Source organism: Mastigoproctus giganteus, chromosome 1 (assembly GCF_048544385.1).
Source record: "Mastigoproctus giganteus isolate SK-2022 chromosome 1, ASM4854438v1, whole genome shotgun sequence".
In the NCBI taxonomy this organism is placed as follows: Eukaryota; Metazoa; Arthropoda; class Arachnida; order Uropygi; family Thelyphonidae; genus Mastigoproctus; species Mastigoproctus giganteus.
Window position 1 is genome coordinate 111,415,768 of NC_143575.1, and position 24,763 is coordinate 111,440,530.

A 24,763-nucleotide genomic window follows, 5' to 3' on the forward strand; every position below is an offset into this window, starting at 1 on the left:
GCAGTGATTCTTCATGCATTAAGAATTTGCGGATAAAGGAACCACTGGGTGGCAGTGATCACGGGATACTAATGTGGGATTTACTTAAAGATGTTACTACCATCAGGGGTAAAGCGAAGGGTTTTTGCTTTCGTAAAGGTGACTACAGTGGTCTCAGACAGTTTTTAATTGATATAGTGAGACCAACTGATGATGTTACCAACAGCAAATTCTAAATGGGAAGCATTCAAGGAATTAATCTTGTTAGCTACTAGGCTTTTCATACCAACAAAGAAATATTGTTCAAGATTTAGGCCTAAATGGATGTCAGATGAACTAATTAGACATGTGACAAAGAAGAAAAATGCATGGGATACATATAAATTAACATGTGACACAGAAGCCTATGATAGATGTAAGCTGGTCTCTAGCCAAGTTACAAAGGAGGCTAGGTAGGCGAAGGCAGATTGCGAGAAATCTTTGGCAAAGGATGCAAAGAAAAACAGCAAGAGTTCTTTACTTATGTAAACTCTAGAAGAAAGGGGATGAATCAGATTGGTCCACTTGATATCGATGGGTCAACTGTTGATGATCCTGCTCAGGTAGCTAACAAACTGAATGAATATTTTGCATCGACATTCACACATGAGCAATTATTCAAGGAGGGGAATGCCAGAGATGTATTCAACTCTGGCAGTAAGCTAGATAATCTCGTAATAACTGAGAGTAAAGTGGAGGAAAAATTGTTGAAGATAAACACAAGAAAGGCACCTGGGGTGGATGGAATCTATTCAGTTATATTAAAGGAGGTGGCAAAGGAAGTAAGCAAACCCTTAGCCATAATTATGAAAGCTTACCTGGATCCAGGGGAGGTACCCATGGACTGGAGATGTGCAAATGTGACCTCCAATCCACAAAGGAGGATTAAAGGTAGACACAGGTAACTATAGCCCTGTTAGTTTAGCTTCTGTTCCAGGGAAATTAATGGAGGCACCGTTTAAAGAAGCATTGCAGGATCATCTAGACAAGACTTCGGTTATAGCTCGGACATGTTTTTGTTAAGGGGAAGTCTTGTTTGACTAATTTGATTGGATATTATGATGTAGTCACAAAGGAACTATTTGGTTCTCAGAAAAGCCTTTGATACTGTTGCACATGAAAGACTGCTGCACAAATTGGAGCAGTGCGGCATTGGAGGCAAATTGCTGCTATGGATAAAGGGAGGAGACAGAGAGTGGTAATCAATGGACACTGCTCTTCGTGGACTAATGTTATTAGTGGAGTCCCTCAGGGTTCAGTGTTGGGTCCATTGTTGTTTTCTGTATTTACAGAAAACAACAATGATACGAAGACGATACGAAGGTTGGCAGGGTTGTTAATGATACTAATGACAGTACACTGCTGCAACAGGATCTAGAAAAGTTGAGCAGATGGGCTGAGAGCTGGCAAATGAAGTTTAACACTGACAAATGTAAAGCACTACATATGGGAAGCAGTAATCCCTGAGTAATGTATCAACTCTGTGGTGGCATAGTGTTTTGTGGAAGGTACCACCGGTGGTTTCCCACATCTGCACCATGGTACTCTGTGATGAATTTACAGAATCTCTGTAAAAGCCAGAAAAAGTGTGGTGTCTGGTTTGTGACAGAGTAGTGCTGTGTTCTGTTGTTCTGTCTCTGGCTGCTTAGCCGCAAGGCCCCCAAGGGAACCCCATGTTGCCCGCCACCACCACTGGGAGGTGAGCCAGGCTGCCCATTATACTCTGGCTGGCCTCCGCCAGGGTTGCCTGAGCTTCCGGACGGAGACAAAAAAAAATAAAAATAAAAAAATAATAATAAATAAATAAATAAAAAAAAAAGGTAACATTAAAAAAAAATTATAATAAAAAATAAAAATAATAATAAAAAAATAAAAATAAGTAAATAAGGTAACAGTTTAAAAAAAAAAACCACACTGACAGTGGTAGAGAATGAAAAGGATCTGGGGGTAATTGCGCAGGCAGATATGAAGTTTTCTGAGCAGTGCAGATGGTCTGCAAGAGTAGCTCATGTCTTGTCAATGATATACAGGAATTTTTCTAGCAGGGAAAAGGGAGGTGGTTATCCCCTTGCATAAGGAAATGGTCAGACCATACCTTGAATACTGTATACAGGTCTAGCGGCCTCATTTTAAGAAGGATGTAGAGCTGTTTGAACGAGTACAGAGAAGGGCAATAAGATTAGTGAATGGAACAAAGGGTTGCTCTTACGAAGAAAGGCTTAAGTTTAGCAAATTACAGTGTCTGGAGACGAGGCACCTGCGAGGTGATCTGATTGATGTGTATAAAGCCTTGAATGGTTTGAGCATGCTCAATGCGGATGGGATTCTTCCTCTTGCTCAGAATAATTGCCTAAGCGGGCATAAATTCAAATTGAGGAAAGATGTACAGAAGTTTGCCTTTAGCCAGCGGGTGGTTGATTGGTGGATCAAACTTCCATCTGTCGTTGTGGAAGTTGATAGCTTAAATATAAGGGTTTTTTTTTTTGTTTTTGGCTGATGCTATATAAGCTTGCTTTCTTGCATCATGTGCCTTTGCTAATGCTAAGAGAAAGAATGTCACAGCATTCAGCTTGCTCAATCCATTCAAAGCTTTAAGCACTTCAATCAGATCAGCTTGCAGGTTTCTAGTCCTCCAGATGCTGCAATTTGGAGAACCGAAACCTTTCTTGGTAAGACAACCCTTTTGTTTCCTCCTCAATCTTGGTACCCTTCTTTGTACCTGCCCAGCAGATTCACATCCTTCCTAAAATATAGGCATCCAGACCTGTATGCAGTAAGCCCTAACCCTAAAGATGAGCCCTCACCATTGCCTTGTACAATGGAATAATCAGTTCCTTATTCCTACTAGTGAACTTCATATCTGACTGCATAATTACACCCAGGTTGTTTTCATTTTCCACAAGCGAGTGTAGTGGTACACAATTGGTACCTTAATCTGGGATTACTACTAATACCCGTATGCAGTACCTTTTGTCAATATTAAACTTCAATGGCCATTTCTCAGCCAATAATCTTCGTATCATCTGAAAACTAAGACATAAGTCTGTTATACCCTCATCAATTTATCATTAATAAATACACAACAAATGGTCCGGCAATGAACCCTGGAGGACTCTATTAAAAATATTAGTTCACAAAAGAGCAGTGTCCATTAATAACACTGTGCTCTCCCACTAAACCACACTTTTATCCATAACTACAACAATGCTACAATTTGTACAGCAGTCTTTTATGTGCAACAGTGTTAGAAGCCTTCCTGAAATCGAAGAATATATCAAAATTATTTTCTTCATCTAGCTCCTTTGTTACTACATCGTAGTATTCAATCAGATTTGTCTGACAACACTGTCCCTTAACAAATCCACATTGTAACTGCTTTCTTGTCTAGAAGTCTTGCATTACTTCCTTTAATCAGTGACTCCAATACTTTCCTGTAAAAGTTAAGCCAAGAGGTAATTACTTATCTCAACTTCTGATCCACCTTTGGGAATTCTGGATAATTTGCACACCTCCAGACAAAGGGAGCCTCCCACTGAATCCAAAGATGCTCTCCTAATTACAGTTAAGGGTTTGCTTACTTCGTTTGCTGCCTCCCTTAATATTACTCAATAGGTTCCATTCGCCTCAGGAGCCTTTTTTATGTTTAGCTTCAACGATTTCTCTTCCACTTTCCTTTCAGTTAACACAAATTTATTTAGTTCCCTTAGAGTTTGACATACTTCTGGTATCGTCTTCACTAAAATATTCCTCATATATGAATACAGGGGTAGAAATACCTATTCAGACTGTCAGCAACCTGAGCAGGATCAATATCAAGTGAATCAATGTGATTCAACTCCTTATACCTACTGAAAATATAAGTAAACACATTTTTGCTGCTTTTCTTGGCATTCTTTGCGAGAGTCTTCTCATCATCTGCTTTATCTGGAATTACAGACTAGTTTATATCTACCATAGGTTCTATATTACCTGATAACTTATATTTACATCCCTTGCATTTTAATTCTTTGCCAGAAATCTCATCAGTTCATCTGACATCCATTTAGGTCTAAGCCTGGATCAGTATTTTTTAGTTGGTATGAAAGCCTATCAGCTTCTATGACTACTTCCCTGAATGCTTCCTGTTTAGAATTTGCTATTGGATTGGTAACAGCATCAGATAGTCCCACATGGAATTTAAAAACTGTCTGAGACCACTGTAATCATCTTTACAAAAGCAAAGGCCCTTCTCTTTATCATTGACAGTAGTTATTTCGGCTAAGGTAAAGAAAGCCAACACGAGAAAGACGAGAAATGTTGGATAACTTGCATGGAAAATTAGTTTCCCGGCACCGGACTATAGTGCTGCTCGCTCGGTAAACAGACGGTAGGTGTTATTGGTCTGGAGCTGTTGTTGTTGTTTGGTTTTTAGGAGCATTAGCAACTAAGGCCATATTGCTCCGGTGCGGTGGTCATTCCCTGACCTTTCCGCATCCTCCGTATTTGGTGGTGACGGGCTCGAACCCCGGTCTAATCAAGAAGCGTGTGCTACGCACTGCTGCTCCTTCCCACCTGGCTACGGAGGCGCCAGGGTCTGGAGCTGAAATCGAGAAGGATATGCGTGGCAAACGATGAAATGATTGGTGGTGGGCACAATAGACAACAAGCTACTGTGTACTCATTGGTTGGCATTATAATGTGTATTTATGAGTAAAGAACGGTACATAATAGTTTTTGTGATGAACAGTAAACCGGTAATAGCAGCGATTAATCTTTTAAAGATGGAAGAAATTTGTAAGGAAAATAAAATAAAAAAACTGGTTGATTTTTTGATGAAAACTAAATTAATAAAAGTTTCGTTCTGTTCAATTTTATGTTTTTCAATATGTTTTTTTTTTTTTTTCATTATTAAAAGCAGATTTTTGGAGTTCATGAGTGTTTTTACTATATTGTTGATTTAGGTTTGGTTATGAAAAAAGGAAAAGGTTTCTTTTTTTTTTTGTTATATTTTGTAACCTGACCCAGTAATAAAAAATTAATATTTTGTTAATAAACAATTTATTGTGCTAGTCCACCCATGATTCTAAAGAAAAAAGGTTAGGTTACCCCATCCATTTCAGGAGGGGTTCAAGCTCCCATGGAATTCAAGTGGAGGTAACCTGACCTTTTTTCACCATTAGGGCATATTACTGAACAAGAAAATAAAAATGCAGTCATAAAAAAATAAATTTTTTTATGAATGTATTTCTAACTATGACTGTGATTCTAAAGAAAAAAGGTTAGGTTACCCCCTCCACTTTGGGAGGGGTTCAAGTTCCCATGGGATTCAAGTGGAGGCAACCTGACCTTTTTTCGCCATTATGAAAAGCATTCATTAGGGCAAGTTACCATTAGTGCTTCTGAGTGCTACTAAACTGATGTTATTGTGTGTTGTGTTCATACACCAATCAGCACATCGTTTGTCACACCTACCTGTCAATCAATATATCGTTCTCGACTTTGCTCCAGACAGATAACTCCTACCATCTGTTTACCGAGCGAGCAGCGCTAGAGTGCCGTATCGGGAAATAAATTTTCCGCATAAGTTATCCGACGTTTCTCATCGTTCTCATGTTGGCTTTCTTTACCTTCGCCATAATTTCTTTAGGTAAATCTGACATCAGCACACTGTGATCACTGTCACCTGCAGATTCTTAAATGTGTGAAAAATTGCTGCTGATAATCAGTTCAAGGGTACTGCTTTCTCTTGTTGCTTCTCTAAAATGCTGCTGTAGAAAACAATCATTAAATAATATCCACAAAAGTCTTGCAAGTGCATGAGTGACCAACCCATAGGTTCCAGTACATATCCGGAAAGTTAAAATACCACGTTATAAGATTTTGATTTACTGGCAGATTTTGATTTTGTACAACTGTTTGTTATACTCATCACAGTCATTTGGTCTATAACACACTCCTAATCTCATTTTTGTTTTTCCACAGCTTATGTTTCCAATTGAATTTACACTGCACTGGCCACACACTTCAACTAGAAGCACTGCCTTAGATTAGTACTTCAAATTCATCCAATTTATTTACTATGCTCTTAGCATTAGTGTACAAAAAGTATACATGCACATGTTCTTACTCTTAGTTACTCTAACACAGCCTACGTATTTACTTGTTCCATTATGACCTACAAGCTTAAAATTCCCGACACTTTGCTTTCCTGGCTGCAACATGTTCCAACAGAAGCATGTGCAAGAATCACTTTCACCTTTGCCTGCAGCTCTAGTTAATCTATTAGTCTGTATATACCCCTCCAAGCTAGCAATTTTCTAACCCATTGATCACTGCCTCGATAGCATCAGCAAATATTCTTGCAAACCTTCTATATATGTGTATCTCCTGTAAACACAGTCTCTCCCTTTAACAAACACACTGGATTATTTTAACAACCGATTATGGAAATTATTTGATTATGTCATCAGTTCTAAAAAAGCCTAAGCCCAAGCTTTGTTAGTCACAAAAAGGGACAATACAGTACCCAGGCAGAAAAAACAGAAAAACATAATGTAAGTAATTATGGATTTTCTGTGATATGGTATTTTTCTGAAACCAAATCCAGGGTTCAGCTCCAATCAGGCCAACTTTGCATATATATGAAAACTAAATGATCCAAATATTGAGGAGAAATAAGACAAAAATTAGTTATTGGCACTTATAGATTAAGGCCATCATTTCCAAGATACAATGCCCAAAAGTGGTGGATCTTGTGGTGAAACAAAATGCTTACAATTGATTGGAATATAACAGTTATGAATACTGCAGATGGAATTTGAGTGAACAGCAAACACTGATGCCCTATCCCCAATTAAACATGGTACTGACTGATAGAGAACTTTGGCTAACAGAAAACAATGAATCATAAATCAATAATCAATGAAATCAAATCTTTCACATTATACTTTGGAAATAATGCACTTAATATATCCATTTTGCCGTAATCCATGTAGCTGAACTACACATTTCATAAACTGTGTCTATGTCTGGCCCAAGGTTTGGTTGGAAGGAGAAGAGGTAAAACATTTTTTTTAAACATAAACCAAACAGAACATTATTTCTATTGTAACAGAAGACAGAATTTCTATTGTGTTTATCTAAAGAAAGAAATGGCAAACACAATTAAATCATAATTTTTGTCACAGGCATGCACTTAAACTGTTAACTTCTTATATTTATCAAAGGTTTCTGTAACAATCTTCATAATACACTATGAGCACTTTTGCACAGTTTCAATTTTGATCAATGTAACATGTCTTATCCATTTTCATTACATAATTGATATGTTTAAAAATAACAAATTACTAATTTATAAACATGGAAATGAGGAGAAAATATTCACCATTCTCTATGTTTTCTATAGGTTCTTTTTTAACTGTAACAGTACAAGAAGGATGTGGAAGTTTATTTGGATCCACATTTTCCACTACTGCAGTTGAAGTATAACTTCCATTTTCACGTACTGGATCACTATAAAACAAGATAAAAATTCTGGTCAGTATTAATGTTTCAATAATACTGGGATCATTGTTAATACAGACAGACAGAATACCATTACACATGATATTTGAAGTTTCTTACTGAATTAATGTACTATTAATTCAATAAGGAATGAAAAAATGCTGATGAAGATTACAAAATGCTTTACTTGCAAACATTTTTGATCACTTTCAAAGAATAATATGGAAATGAGTAGATGTGAAATAAAATTTCCATTTTAAGTTTGCACAAACATTTGTTTTAAAACCAAACACAATCAAGGATACTTTCATGCAGTAATTTTCTGAAGTAATACAACAGGGAAAAACAAATATTTACATTGAAGGGAAAAATAATATACGCTGAAGGGGAAAAAAAAAACACATAAAGCGAACTACTTATGTTTATCTTTTTTACACTTGCAGTTATAACTTTAAATCAAGAGTAAATAAATCAATATCATGCCAATCATATTGAAAATCAACAATCAAAATAATCAATATCATGTAAAATCAATATGAAATCAATAAAACGTCTCAGAGCATGGTTATAAACTGATGCTGTTGTTGTTGTTTGAGAGCTATTGGCGCAAGAGCAGCTTAGGCTATAATGCGCCTAATCTAGGTTAGAGTTTCATATTTCGACATTTTTTATTATGTTGTTCAGATGGGAAGCCAAGATTTTATTTTATAATTACGTAACTTTTTGGTAAATGTTATACTATTTATTTTTATATGTATTGGTAGTATCCGATTAACTTAAGGAAAAAGAAAACGTCGGTAATATTTGGCCGGTTATCTAAAATTGTTTTGAGCGTTAGGTTGTTTTGTGCGTTCGTGGTTATTTGAAAGGCTTTTATACGTTCTGAAGTAAATCTTGGACAGTTCACCATGAAGTGATGTACAGTGAGTGGAACTTGACAGTTTTGGCACTGAGGAGGGTCTTCACCTCTGAGTAGGTAAGAATGGGTCATATGGGTATGCCCAATTCGCAATCGAGCAAGGATCACTTCTTCGTGTCTGTTGGATCGGCAACTGGTAGTCCATGGTCGGAGTGTTTGTTTAATTACACGAAGTTTGTTGTTACTTTGATCTTTCCAATGTTGTTGCCATTGTTTTAAACTGCTTTGGTGGATTAACGACTTGTAATCGGTATATGGTATTGAGCGGAATGCATAGTAAGAGGTAGCAGCTTCTCTTGCCGCTTTATCTGCTTTTTCGTTCCCAGTTATTCCTGTGTGGCCTAGAATCCAACAGAAACTGATCTTGTGATTATTTTGCAATAGCTTAGATACTGTATATTGTACCTGTTGTAAAACTGGGTGTGCTTTAGTATTGGCATTCTGTAAAGCAATGACAGAGCTAAGCGAGTCCGTGAAAATTATGCTGTCTGCTATCTGTTCATGTTTAATTTTGTTTACGGCCATCAAAATGGCTTGTAATTCTGCTGTAAAGATGCTGCATTCTTTTGGAAGTTGTTGGATGAGAGTACAGTCTTCAGAGTGAATCGCAGCTCCTACACAAGTTTCTGTTTTTGAGCCATCTGTGTATATGAAAGTTGAATGTTCATATTTTTCTTTGTATGCTGCATGTAGTTGCTGGTAGTTTGTTCTCGGGAGATTTGTTTTCCCCCAAGATTGGAAATGCAGGTCACACACAGGTTGAATTATGATCCATGGTGGAATAATGTGTGTAGTCGTGGTAGCTATGCTATCATAATTAAGCTCTCGGCATAACAGTAAATCTTTTAGTCGGATGTTGGAAGGGCGGTTTATTCGTGGATGGGCTTGGTATACATTTTCCAAGTACGATGAAAACAGAACCTCTCTATTTGGATGGTCGGTGATGGATTTTATCTTTGCAGCATAGTGTAATAATAGGTTCTGTCGTCTAAGTTGTAGTGAAGGTTCATGGGCTTCTGCATATAGGCTTTGTACAGGTGAAGTGCGAAAAGCTCCAAGTGCTATACGGAGTGCACTGTGGTGTATGGGATCTAACCATCTCAGTGCACTTGGTCTTGCAGAGTCGTAAACTGGTGCTCCATAGTCCAGCTTGGAACGCACTATTGCTCGATAAAGTTTAAGTAGTGTCTGTCGATCTGCACCCCAAGTTGTTGCGGAGAGAACTTTGAGTAGATTTAACTTCTTGATGCAAGAATGTCTTAGTTGCTTAATATGTTCAAGGAATGTCAGTTTTTTATCTAAGAGAAGTCCTAAGAATCTTATGTTTGGTACAACTGGGATCATATATCCATCTAGTTTAAGTTCAGGATCTGGGTGTAGGTTTCGTTTCCTACAGAAGTGTATACATGCAGTTTTCTGTGTGGAAAACCGGAAGCCATTTGTTTGTGCCCATTGACTTATTTTATTTATTGCTCCCTGTAACTGCCGTTCTATAGTTCGCATACTCTGAGAATGATAGGACATACTGAAATCATCAACGTATAAAGCGGTATCAATAGGTTTTGGTATATGCTCAGTTATGGAGTTTATTTTGATAGCAAAGAGGGTTGTGCTAAGCACAGACCCCTGAGGTACACCCTCTTCTTGGGTGAAAACTTTTGAAAGAGTATTCTGCAATCTAACTTGAAATGACCTGTGGAGTAAGAAATTTTGAATATATTTAGGAAGATGTCCACGTAATCCAAGGTGGTATAGGTTTTGAATAATTCCATAACGCCACGCAGTATCGTAAGCTTTTTCTATGTCGAAACATATCATTACGTGGTGCTCTTTTCGGATAAAGGCATTCCGCACACTGTTTTCTAATTTGATCAGTAAATCTAGTGTTGAACGATTTTTTCTGAAACCATGCTGTGCTGGATTGAGGAGGTTATTTCTGTTCAAAAACCATGTTAGACGAGCATTGATAATTTTCTCCATAACTTTTCCCAGGCAACTGGTTAGAGCAATTGGACGGTAGTTGCGTGGGTCAGAGAGGTCTTTCCCCGATTTTGGGAAAGCAAGAATTATTGCATGACGCCAACTGTCTGGAAATTGGTTTTCTAAGAAGATTCTGTTATATAGTTCTAGTAATGCCATTTGGGATTGATCATCGAGTTGTTTTAACATCATATAGTGGATTTGGTCTGGACCTACAGCACTTTGCTTTGTCTGGGATAGAGCGTGTTTCAATTCGTAGAATGTTAAGGGTAGGTTGTACTCTTCATTATTTCTTGTGGAAAAATTCAGTTTATGTCTTTCCATTCTTGCCTTGTATATTTGAAAACTGGGAGTATATGAAGTGGTCGCTGATATTCTGGCGAAGGTTTCGCCCAGTGCATTGGCTATTTCTGATGGCTCTGCAGTGACTTGTCCATTCCAGTTTAGGATCGGAGTTGGGGTAATCGGGTATCTGCCACTCATTTTGTTAATTTTATTCCAGACAGTTTTAGATGGTGTGGAACTTGTTAATGTAGATGCAAATTTTATCCAGGATTCTTTCCTACTGGCCCGCCTAATATATCTGGCTCTTGCCCGTGCCTTCTTGAACAATATGAGGTTCTCTAAAGTTGGATATCTGCGAAAAGTATTCCAGGTTTTGTTTCGCTCTTTCTTAGTCTGCGCACATTCTGCATTCCACCATGATTTTGGATGTGTTGGAAAGTGAGACGATGTTTTTGGGATAGAGTGTTCAGCAGCTTGAATTATTTTATTTGTTATATATTGTACTGCTGCATCTAACGGTTTTTGCTTGATGGTATCAACATTTAGTTTTGCTAATGTTTTATAAGTTTCCCAATCTGCTTCATTTATTTTCCATCTGGGAGTTTTGCGTGACTTGCATGTGGTTCCTAGTGCCATGGTGATGATTATTGGATAGTGATCACTGCTGAGAGGATCACTGTGCACTGACCAATCAAGTCTTGGAAATAGTATTGGAGAACATATAGATAGGTCTATAGCTGTAGTATTTCCTGATGGAAGATGTGTATAAGTATGTGTGCCGTCGTTCAACAAAGTTAAATCATTCTCGTCTATCCATTTTTCAATTTGTTTTCCTCTCCGATCTGTGGTTGTGTTACCCCACACAGGGCTATGCCCATTGAGGTCGCCTAGTATACAGAAGGGGGTTGGCAACTGCCTTACAATGTCTTCTAAGTCCTGTTGTAATAAATTTTGGTTTGGTGGAACATAAATAGTTATTACTGTTATGAGGGATCTAGCGGCTATGCGTACTGCAATCGCTTCAAGGGTTGTGTTTAGCGGGACAATCTGGGAAGGAATGCGAGAATTTATTAGTATTGCCACACCACCATGGGTTGTGCCACCTGTTACTCTGTCCTTTCGGTATGCTGTATAGTTCTTTATTAAGGTAGAGTCTTGAGGTCTGAGGTAGGTTTCTTGTAAGCAAAGACATAATGGTGCATACTGTGTAATCAGGTCATATATATCACCTATGTTAGTGCGGAGTCCTCTACAATTCCACTGGATTATGGTTTTCATTATTTGATTTTGGAGAGGTTTTCGGTCTGTTTCCTAGATGCTGTTTTAAGTCTTTCACACGTTGGTTTTTCCTTTTTCGGGAAATATGGTTTTCCGGTGTCCATATTGTCTTCCGCGAAAATCTCTAATACTGGTTCATCTGCTTGGTTGGGTGCTTCTGTCTCCATTTGTTCGGTTGCTTTCTGACTTATGACATTATGTTTTCCTTGAGGTGCTTTCGATTCTGAGTGTTTCTTATCGGGAGGCACGGAAAGTGGTGTGTTGGTGAGTTTCTCTTGATGTTTTGGCTGGGAAATTGTGAGTAGTGCTCGTGCCCAGTCTGAGATAGATTTCTTTGGAGGAATTGTAAAATCTGTTTGGGTTTCTATTGTACGACAATTCGTTATGACCTGCGCGTAGGAAGGTCTGTTTAAGATAGTCGGGTGTATAGTTCTCTTAGCTTCTTGGTATGTGACAGAATGTTCCACTTTATACCGCTGAATCTGCTTTTCTCTTTTCCAATATTCACAATTCTTGGAATAGGCAGAATGGTCTCCCTTGCAGTTTGGACATTTCGGTTTCTCGGATGAACAGTTCTGATTGCTGTGATCCTGGGACCCGCAGTTGGAACAGATAGCTACACCACGGCATGCCATTTGTGAATGACCATACTTTTGGCATTTAAAGCAGCGGAGAGGATTTGGAATGTATGGTCTGATGTTACAATTTAGATATCCGGCCTTCACAGTTGTAGGTGGTTTAGGAGTGTTGAACGTTAGTATGATAGTTCTGGTTGGGATAAGTGTCCCATCTCTTGTAATTTTAATCCTTCTCACAGCTATAACGCCTTGATTTTCAAGTTCATTTTTAATTTCTTCTTCGGAGACGCTGATAAGGTCCCACTCAGAAATTACTCCTTTCGATGTATTTAGCGTATTATGGGGAGAGACCTTTACTGGGATTCCACCAAATGTTTTCATTTGAAGCAGTCTTTCTGCGTGTTTGGCATTTGCTGTCTCGACTAGAATGTCGCCTGATTTTAGTCGCTTAACATTTTTTGGTGTTCCAGCCACACTTTCTAAACATTTCTGGATGACGAATGGCGACAATTTTCCTAATGGCTGTTCTGTCGTAGAATTAAAGACAATAAAGGTAGGTGCATTAAGTGATGCTATTTCCTTTTTTTGCCTTTTGGTTGCAGTAGTCACATTGTCCTCATTTTTCCGACTCAAAGGAGTCAGATCTTTGGGATTCGTGGTAATGTTTGAGTCATTCATGTTTGCTCCTTTTGGCCCTGGGAGTGAGAGCTTTTCCTCCCAGGTTTCCGGCCCCGCCACGGGGAGGCAGGAGCGGTGCCACCTAGTGACCAAGCGGAAGTAGATTAGTGGTTAGTAGGACTAGAATATATATAAAAGAAAGGTGACTTTCCTTTCTTAGGAACCTTTACACTGATACTTTTCAGTAACTATATATATTTACAGAAGAGAATTAACTTTAAACTCTTGATATATCTAACACTCTTTCACTTTATGAATCGCTTTAGAATTGCACAGAAATCGCCTGATCACTAGAAACGCTTGGCACTCGGGGCCATAAACTGATGCTACATGAAGTTGTTGTTGTTTGTAGTTTTGTGGTGCAAAAGCCGCTTCGGCTATATCGCACCTGTTCAAGTTTTGTTATTTTTAGTTATGTTAACACTAACGTTGGAATATTAGATGCAATTGGTAAGATTTATTAAACTGAGGTATGTAAAGAGTGCCTTTACTTCTGAATTTTCTCCCATAATGAGTTCAAGGCTTAATGGTTCATTTGCATGCAATTTGAAAGCTGATTGGCAGGCAATTTGATAACGTGGACATTCTATGATGACATGCTTCACTGTTAGTATAGTTAGACATTGAGGGCACTGTGGTGGATCATTTTTCATTAGGAGATAAGAGTGTGTTAAATGTGTATGTCCAATGCGAAGTCGGGCGAGGATAACCTCTTCGTGCCTGTTTGACTGAAAACTTGATTTTAGGATTTCGGCTGCTGTTTGATTTGGTATAGTTTGTTATTTTCTTGAGATTTCCCGGTCTGGGTCCATATGTTTTCAGATGCTTTTCGAATGACATTTTTAAAGTCATTGTATGGAATTTTATGCAGGTGAGAATTTTCATTTGACAGATGTTTGGCAGCTTGATCAGCACGTTCATTACCCAGTATTCAAGCATGTCTGGGAATCCAAGTGAATCTGACTTTTTAGTTTTTAGTCTTAAGAAGCAATAAGCAGGAAAGAATTTTTCTTAGATACTGGTGAGAAGGTTGATTTTGTAGCTGTAAAGAATATATTGCACTTAATGAGGCTGTAAAAATGATACTTTTTACGAGGAAAGTTTTGGCAATGTGATCTAGTGCGAGACTTTTTGCAAATCAGCACTATAGATACTACACTCTACTGTAAGGGACTGAGAAATTATGCTATTTGGCAGGACCACAGCAGCACCAACGTGTGTATCTGTTTTGGAGCCATCAGTGTACAGATGTGAGTAATCAGAGAATTGGATTACGTAACAGGAATGCAGCTGTTTAATGTACCGATTTGGGATGTTATTTTGTTTCCATTTTATGAGGTCCACGTCACAGTTGGCTGAAATGATTTCCCACAGAGGAAGATATGCGGGGGTATCTTGGTAGATTTTATCCATATTTAAGTTCCATTATGAAAGTATTTCTTTTAGTTGTATGCCAGCAGGTTGCATATGCTAGGTTTTTCCTCATATACAGTTTCCCATTTTGGAGTACAGTAAACCACCGCTATTCGCGGGGGTTACGTTCCTGAGAAATGCCGCAAATACCGAAAACGCGAATACTGAGTTATGGCTCCCATAGTAATAAAGGGGTTCCGTTCCAAGGTATGAAATATATAAGAAAAATTAGTCTAAAATTTTGTCTATGTATGTATTATAGGTACCTTCATAATATGACTATGTACATAGACAGTACATAGTGAAATGCAAGCATATGGCATCGAAATGAAAATAAGAAACAGTTTAATATTAAATGTAATATTTATTAGAAATTTCAAACAAATCTTTCAAACCAGCGTCTTTGCTAGCTAAAAAACCCGCCAGTGCTATCACCAGTTTCGCTAAAGTGTTGATAAAGGAGTTTTGCCTTTTCACGAATAACGAGTGAACTGAACGGAATTTTATTTTGAGTTCGGTCTTCTATCCACAGATTTAAAGCTTTTCCATTTTTCTAATTTAACATCATGAGTTACAGAGCAAATTTTTGAAGCAATTAGCGCGTTTTCACGGACACTATGGCGGATTTTTTTTTTTTTCTTCCGATTTCTTGATTGATCATACCGTTGACTCATTGATTTTATAATGTTTTGCCACTGAGAAGACACTTTCACCATTAGAAATTTTGGTTAAGATTTAGTTGATGGTGCACCCTTCAAAATGGCGGCAAGGAGAAGAGGGGGAAAGCAGGGATTAACGGATTTTAACTCCGCCCACTCACTGTTCTCCCTCTTCTCCTCGGCCGGCCGATGTAAAGTGACACGCGGATGGCACATGGCACAGCCACAAGTACGGTGGCCCACATTTTTTTAGGTTTCATTTTATGTTAAATCAGTGACCGCGAATAGCGGGGGTTTACTGTATTGCCAAGTTGGATGTTCGGGAAGCTCTTGAATTTTTGTAGCATAGTTCATAAGAAGTTGTCTACGAAGGCTGAGTGGGTGTTCATAAATCTCTGTGTATAGACTGTACACAGGTGATGTACAAAAGGCTCTGGAAACAACACTTAATGCACTGTGATGGATAGGATCTAACCATTTTAGAACACTTTTCCTCACAGATGAGTAGATGGGAGAACCATAATCTAATCTAGATCTTATCATTGCTCGATAAATGTGCAATAGTGAATAATGATCAGCTCCCCATGTCATGGCAGATATTGCCCGTAAAATGTTTAATTTGTTTACACACACACTGTGAGTAGATATTTTATACGTTCTAGGAAATTTAGTTTGTGATCCACGATTACACCTAGTAATCAGATACTATGCTTCAGTGGGATTGGTTGATTGCTATTTCTTAGTTCTGAGTCAGGATGCATCTTTCGTTTTCTACAGAAGTGTATTGCCGCTACCTTTTGTACTGAGAGTCGATATCCATTATAGCGCATTGAAGCTGCCTCTCGATTGTCTGCATATTCTGCGAGTGACATGAAATAGTGAGATCGTCTGCATATAGATATGTTTCTGGAATGACTTCTGTGATAGGATTTATTTTTATTGCGAAAAGGGTTACACTAAGGACTGAGCCTTGGGGAACCCCCTGTTCTTGATTGTATATTTGAGACAAAATATTATGGTAGCGGACTTGGAAAGTTCTTTTATGCATGAAATTGTGGAGGAACTTTGGTAGTTGGCCTCAGTATCTCCAGGTAGTATCAAAAGCCTTTTCAATGTCGAGACATATCAAAACAAGATGCTCGTTTCGGAGAAAGGCACTGTGGATGTTTGCTCCACTTTTGTCAATATATCCAGTGTTGATCTGTTTTTCCGAAAACCATATTGGCTCAGACTAAGGAGATTGTGCGAGTCAAGAAACCATGTTAACCATTCTTTCTAAAGTTTTACTAAGACAGCTAGTGAGGGAAATAGGGAGATAGTTATTTGGATTTGAGTGGTCCTTCCCTGTTTGGAAAGGCCAACACAAACGAATGCCGCCAAGAGTCTGGATATGTGTGCTCAAGGTATATCCTATTAAAAAGAATCATTTATAACGAATTTTCAGTGAGATGCTTAATCATTTGATAGTGGATTCCATCTGGACCTGCTGCACTTTGTTTTGATTTATAAGAGGCTCTTAAATGAGCTATCATTTATAGTGAAGGGTTGATTGTATGGAATCTCATGAGTTGTGCGAAAATTAATTTTGTATTTTTTGATTTGAGCTTTATATTTTTGAAAGACTGGTCTACATGACGATGTAGCTGATAATTCCTCAAAGGTTTCTCCTAGTAAATTTGTAATTTTTTCTGGATCAGTTATGTCATGGCCTTTCCAGCTCATTATCGGTTTAGGTGCTGTTGAATATTTACCTGAGATTTGTCTAATTTTATTCCATATAATTCTAGTGTCGGTATTTCTATTAATTTTGTTAGCAAAAGATATCCATAACTCTTTTTGCGATTTTTGACATATGTAACATGCTTTTGCTCTGGCTTTCTTATATTTTATGAGATTAATGGTGGTGGGGAACTTTCTGAATTGATTTCAAGCTTTATTATATATAGGAAGGGGATGATATATGATATATAGGAAGGGGATGAATCAGATTGGTCCACTTGAGATCGATGGGTCAACTGTTGATGACCCTGCTCAGGTAGCTAACAAACTAAATGAATATTTTGCATCGACATTCACACATGAGGAGTTATTCAGCGAGGGGAATGCCAGAGGTGTATTCAACTCTAGCAGTAAGCTAGAGAATCTTGTAATAACTGAGAGCAAAGTGGAGGAGAAATTGTTGAAGATAAACACAAGAAAGGCACCTGGGGTGGATGGGATCTATCCAGTTATATTAAAGGAGGCAGCAAAGGAAGTAAGCAAACCCTTAGCCATAATTATGAGAGCTTCCTTGGACTCAGGGGAGGTACCCATGGACTGGAGATGTGCAAATGTGACCCCAATTCACAAAGGGGGATCAAAGGCTGACACAAGTAATTATAGACCTGTGAGTTCAACTTCTGTTCCCGGAAAATTAATGGAGGCACTGGTTAAAGAAGCACTGCAGGATCATCTAGACAAGACTTTAGTTATAGCTAGGACACAGCATGGTTTTGTTAAGGGTAAGTCTTGCCTGACCAATTTGATTGGATACTATGATGCAGTCACAAAAGAACTGGATGCAGGGAATAACTTTGATATTATATACTTGGATCTTAGAAAGGCTTTTGATACTGTTGCACATGGAAGACTGCTGCACAAATTGGAGCAGTGTGGCATTGGAGGCAAATTGCTGCTATGGATAAAGGGGTGGTTGAGGGGGAGAAGACAGATTTTTTTTTTTTTTTTTTGATTTGGTAGTTGTTGGCGCATCGGCTTCTGTGGCCATATTGCACCTCCCAAGGTTTTTGCAGTACTCTGATCCAAGCCCGAGGCGGGAATCGAACCCGCGACCTTTGGGTTGCCGGGCAGGTACTTTACCCACTCGGCTAGCCCGGTCGGCGAGAAGACAGAGAGTGGTAATCAATGGACACTGCTCATCGTGGACTAATGTTATTAGTGGAGTCCCTCAGGGTTCAGTGTTGGGTCCTTTGTTTTCTGTATTTATAAATGATATTGATGATGGTATATCAGGATTAATGTCCAAGTTTGCAGACGATACGAAGGTTGGCAGGGTTGTCAAGGACACTACTGACACTATGCTGCTGCAACAGGATTTGGGAAGGTTGAGCAGATGGGCTTCGAGGTGGCAAATGAAGTTTAACATTGACAAATGTAAAGTACTACATATGGGAAACAGCAACCCCAGAGCAACGTATCAACTGTGTGGTACTACACTGACAGTGGTAGAGAGTGAAAGGGACCTGGGGGTGGTTGTGCAGGCAGATATGAAGTTCTCTGAGCAGTGCAGACGGGCTGCAAGAGTAGCTCATGGTGTATTGTCAATGATATATAGGAATTTTTCTAGCAGGGATAAGGAGGTGATTATTCCCTTGTATAAGGCAATGGTCAGGCCACACCTAGAGTACTGTATACAGGCCTGGAGGCCTCATTTCAAGAAGGATGTAGAGCTGCTGGAACGAGTACAGAGAAGGGCAACTAGATTGGTGAATGGGACAAAGGGGTGCTCTTACGAAGAAAGGCTTAAGTTTTGCGAATTACAGTGTCTGGAAACTAGGCACCAGCGAGGTGATCTGATAGAGGTGTACAAAGCCTTGAATGGTTTGAGCATGCTCAATGCTGATGGGATTCTTCCTCTTCCTCAGAATAATCACCTGAGAGGGCATAAATTCAAATTGAGGAAAGACAGATGTAGGATAGATGTGCGGAAATTTGCCTTTAGCCAGCGGGTGGTTGGTAGGTGGAACAGACTTCCATCCCTTGTCATGGAAGTTGATAACCTAAATAAGTTTAAGGCTCAGCTGGACAGGTATTTCGAACGAACAGAGGGTGAAGTGGAAGTGGTTATTTTTATTTATTTATGTTACTTTTTTTTTTTTTTTTTTTTTTTTTTTTGGCTGATGCTGCATAAGCTTGCTTTCTTGCATCAAATGCCTCTACTAATGCTAATGCTATTTTTCTCTTTCTTTGCTTCCAGGCATTCTTCATTCCACCATTTCTTGTAATGTTTGTGGTACTGAATAGAGGTCTTTGATATTGTAATATTTGCTGCAGATTTGGTTTGTAATATAAGAAACAGCACTATTGATATCACATTGCCTTATAGTTTGCTCATCTAAAGAAGCAGCACACTGGTATTTTTCCCAGTTTGCTTTGTGAAATTTCCACTTTTTACCTCTTATTAATTGTGGTACATCATTTGTTAATAGGTGGCAAACAACTGGGTAGTGATCACTGTTATAAGGATCATTTGAAACAGACCAGTCAAGAATTGGATAGAGAGCCGGAGAGAGATGGTGAGATCGATTGCAGAAGTACTCCCTGTTGGTAAATGGACATGGGTATGAGTACCTGTGTTTAAAAGAGTTAAGTTCCTGCTATCTAGAAGTTTTTCTATTATCTGCCATCTTTTGTCTATATGAAGAAAGCCCCAAATGGTATGATGCCCATTAAGGTCTCCCATCAAACAGAATGGAGAAGGTAATTGGTTAACTGAGTCCTCGAAGCCTTGCAATGTATACGTATGGTTAGGTGGAAGATAGAGTGAAACCATGGTAAAGGAAATTCCAATAACAATGCAGACCACGACTGCTGGATGGAATATTAGAGTCAACCAAAATGGCAACTCCTCCATGGGTGGTTGTTGTAGTTTTACGATCTTGCCTATATATATATTGTAGTGCTTTATTGGAACATTTACGTGCTGAGTTAGGTTTGTTTCTTGTAAACAAACACTTGCAGGATTATAGACGGAAATCAGATCTTTGATATTATTAAGGTTACTACGAATTCCACGACAATTCCATTGAAGAAGTGTATGCATTATTTGGACTTAGTTATTGATTCAGATGATTTACGATGTGCTGCTTGTTTCAACCGATGTATTTTGACTTTTTCTTTTCTGGGGAAATTTGGTCTACCACCACTGTTCATATCATCATTTGCGTAAAGTTCCAGAACTGGTTTGTCTTCTTGCTCCTTTTCATCGATTTCGATAGTGTCAGTATTATTTTGTGTTTTTTCAACAGATTTGGCAAGATTTGCACTACTTATTGTTGGATCTTCAGCATCTGGTGAGATTATAATGGGTGTATTAATTGCCTGGTCAACTTTGGGTTTTGTTTGTAAAAGGAGATTACGTGGCCAGTCTGCTATTGAAATGTTAGGCAGAATGGAGCTGTCAGTCTGTGTTGCAGTTACTTTTTTTTTCTGAACTGCAGTTTCTGCTGTGTTGCTGCGTATGATCTCACTGCTGGAAGTAATGGTATCTGCTTTTTCGCTTCTAGGTATGTGACCTTATGTTCAGTTTTATAATTCTGAACTTGCTTCTATCTCTTCTATATAATGCAATCTCTGGAATAGGCAGGGTGGTCCCTGGTCCCCTTTGCAGTTTGGACAGCGAGGAGACTCTGTATGGCATTTTTTATCATTATGGTCTTTTGAGCCACAAGTGGTACAAATAGTTTGTCCTCTGCATACTGCTTTGGAATGGCCATACTTTTGACACTTGAAGCATCTTATGTGATTTGGGATGTATGGCTTTACCTGGCAGTTCAGGTATCCTGCTTTGACTGACGTTGGTATTAGGTTTCCATCCTTTTTAATAAGGATCCTTTTTGTATGTACAACATTCTGGTTTTGTAACTCTTGTACAACTTCTTCTTCAGAGCTGTTTAAGAGGTCCCATTCCACGATAACCCTTCTTGATGAATTTAAGATGGAATGTGGTGACCTTGATGGGAATCCCACCAAAAGGTGCAGTTTTAAGAAGAAGCTATGAATGTCGATGATTTGTTGTTTCCATTAGTAGGTCACCAGACTAAGCGGCGAACCAGCTATATATTCTAAGCACCTTTGTATTACAAAGGGAGAAAGTTTACTAACAGGCTGGTCTGTTAGGAAGCGGAAAATTAGAAAGAGTGGAGAGATGGTTTGGGTCACATCTTTCTTTTGTCTTTTGGCAGTAGATGGATTAGGATCATCTTGCTGCCGATTATGATCAGTTAGATCCATAGTTCCAGGTGATGCCTGGTTTGTCGAGTCATTGTTGCTTCTTTTAGCCCTGAAAGGATTATTTTTCCTTTAAGGTTTCCGGCCCCGCTAAGGGGAGGAAGGAGCAGTGCCACCTAGTGACCAAATGGCTGGAGTGTTAGTTTGTTAGTGAAGAAAATAAATGTACTAAGAACAGAAAGATGGTTTTCCTTCCTGGGTTCTTACTTAAATCTGTTAAGGAACAGAACCACTTACAGTGAACTGAGGATGAGAAAGGTGACAGAAATGAAACAGAATGATATCACTTGTAAAGATCACTCTATATTGCTTAAGAAAATCGCTTGGTCCCTATCGCTTGGCACTCAAGGCCACTACACGAAGTAATAACTTTATTAGGTACACTTACCCTTTTCTCAGTTTGATCCATAGGGATGCTGAATGTGTGAAATTCAGTGTCATAATGGGCAAGCTAAAGATTAAGGCGACCTTTAGCTTGCTAATGCAAGAGGCCAACAGAGGCTAACAAGACATGCATGGTAACAGAAAGTAGGAGAAAAAGCAAAGATTTTTCAGAAAAGCAGGATTTATTTATTATTTTTTTTAAGTCCACACTGCACCAGCAAATTTCACTGAAAACATCAGTTTTATATTAAAATACAGACGCAGATTTGTTTACCAATATTAAAAGTATATTCGTTTAAATAAAAGTATATTATTAAAAGTTAAACGTTTACTAATATTTGAAAGTATATTCTATTGTGAATATTTCTGCTAAACATCAGATGAGTTTTACTGATAAAATAAATAATATTTCTGACTTCTACCCTCTTAAAAAATGTTGAGTTAAAGTTTTACTGAGAACGATGGCTCTGTCATCTAGACCTGGCTGTCAAGAGAATTTCCAAAGTTTCACAGAAAGAGAGGTCTGAACTCAGTTTTTGTTTTTCTAACCTGGTTGAATATTCAAATTTTCACCTTTACCACTGCTAAGAAGAACTGCTAAAATGCCAAGCTTTTTTTTTTTTTTTTTTTTTTAAATGAAAACCCCAAACACGAGAGTACTTAGTACCGTTCTTGGGTTGGAGGTTGAGAAGACAAAAGAAGATATTTGTTGACATTAGACTTGAACTTCTGTAGACTGTAATTTTCAAGAAATACATATGAAGGAAGGCTGTTCCAGAAAACGGAAGTTGAAAAGTCGGTTCTGTGAGTTTCAAGTTGGACAGTAAATGGATATCGACTGGTGGGGGCACGTGTTCGGACTGTTTTGAAAGAGAGTGGGAATTACAGAAGCCAATTCAGAAGAACAGTGCCCATGGAAGTATTTATAGAAAAGACATGCAGCAGAAACAGTACGTCTATGAGACAGCGAGTGGAGACACTCTGTTAGAGAGAAGTCATTAATTAACCCAACTGCCGTCTTCTAAATGGAATATAGAAGCCCGAGAAAGGTTTTGGGGGCACCACCCCAGATGTGGGAACAATATTCCATGGTAGGGTGGATTTGCTATTTGTACAGAGTGAACAGCTGTTTGAAAGAAAAGTAAAGGCGAGAGCGAAAGAGAAAACCAAGTTTTTTAGATGCAGAGGAAGCAATATTTGTAATGTGCTTGTGCCGACATTAGAAGTCAGGGTAATCCCCAAAAGAGATATATCATTTTTCCAAGAAATCGGAGTGTCACCAAAGATAAGTATAGGAGCAGAAGAATCCTTTTTGCGAGATATATGACAAGACTGAGTTTTAGAAGGATCGAAATCAACTAAGCTGTCTTTGCCCCACTGGAGAATTACCTGGAGATCGGTTTAAGGCATTGGTAGTGGATATTCGAGAATTTGAAGCTGATTGGGCAGGGCAAGGTTTCTCAAACTGGAAAGTGGAATGCAATGTGCTATCATTGGAAAAACTATGGATAGGATTTCCAGTCAAAGGAAGAAGGCCATTAATATAAAAGAGGAAAAGAGTGGGGGAAAGAACTGAACCTTGGGGGACACCGGCATTAGTGGAGAAGTTAGAAGACAGAGAACCATCTATCACCCTCCGTGAGCGATCAGAGAGAAAACTGGATAATCAATTACAAAAACAATTGGCAAGCCATGAGATAGAAGCTTGTTTAAAAGATCTTTATGCCAAACACGATCGAAAGCCTTTCAGATGTCAGGAGCAACTGCTTGTGTTTCACCAAACTTTCCATTGAATTTGTCCATAAATGGGTAACATAAGCCAGAATATCACCAGTAGATTGATACTGACAGAATCCATACTGGCGATCATTGATCAGACGGATGGTTTCTAGGTAGTTAAAGAGTTGGCGGTTAATTGATTTCTCCTTTAGAAAGAGTAGAAGTAATTGCAATGGGATGATAATTGGATGGGAGGGATTTGTCACCCTTTTTAGGAACTGGCTGGAAATTGGGAAATTTCCAAGCAGAAGGAATAAAACCTTTGCAATAAGAAAATGACAAAATGGGCAAAGAATAGGAGTAAGTTCAGGAGCACAGGTTTTGAGAACAAGTGGAGAAATACCATCAGGATCTGAAGCTTTCTAAGCATCAAGATTCGTCAAAATCGTACACATGGTAAGAATATACCCAGTTCCTTGACATAACATGGTCTCGACAATGCCTCCCGCATACACACTACTTGGACTCCCTCCAGTCACTATCTGGCAGAGTACAGGTAGCAAGATTATACATTAGCTGATCCGGAAGCGTCCTAAAGAGTTACCAATAGGTTTTGTCCGGTGTACTAACTAGCGGCTGGCCTGTGAACACCATGTTAGATCTGTACCCTCGAAATGTAAGGAAGATTGGATCTCGCCATGATGTTCATCATAACCTCAAAAGTCACCAGTCATACTGCATGATGGAAGAGATGGGGAGAGTTGACCGGAACTTAGCTCTGGAGACTAAACATGGGTTCCACCACTTCAAGTCTCCAATAAGAAAGTGGTGGTATTGCACCAGTTGATGAGAGTCATCTACCACCTAGGAATGACGGAAGACCACAGAAGGCTTTGAATGGTTTTTTTTTTTTTTTTTTTATGGGTAGTGTTGTATTTATAAGTTTGCTTCATTTAGCCACTGCTATTAGTTACAGATCTATGGTTTGCTTGATGTACAATGAAGTTCATTTTTCTGGTTTATTTAAAGTGGTCTTGGTCTACAAAGCAAACATATAAATGAAAAGAAAAATAAGAAAATGGTGTAAAACAACATTACAAAAAATAACTATACAAAAAGTAACATGAGAAATGCTATCTATTTCCTTTTTTTTTTTTTTTTAGCTAAAGTTGAATCTTACTGCGATTTATAACAAAAAAAAGTTCAATAAACATCTATTTTAACGAAAAACTGAGTTTCAAAAACAATTTGCTTTTAATAAATACAAGTCTTACATTGTTTAAAAACCTTTGTTCATTAACAAAACTAATATGGATTCTACCACTATTAATTCATAATAGCACCTTAAGCTACCCAGGTTT

General features: G+C 38.5%; 1 protein-coding gene across 1 annotated transcript in view; it reads right to left on the reverse strand.

Annotated features, from left to right (window-relative positions):
* Nucleotides 1-24,763, reverse strand: part of LOC150091099 (uncharacterized) — a 502,417-nt gene that overhangs the window by 104,299 nt on the left and 373,355 nt on the right. The window contains exon 14 of the mRNA XM_090383197.1: nucleotides 7,382-7,509. Within this exon, the coding sequence (XP_090239323.1) occupies nucleotides 7,382-7,509 (128 nt within the window). The remainder of the gene's footprint in view (nucleotides 1-7,381; nucleotides 7,510-24,763) is intronic.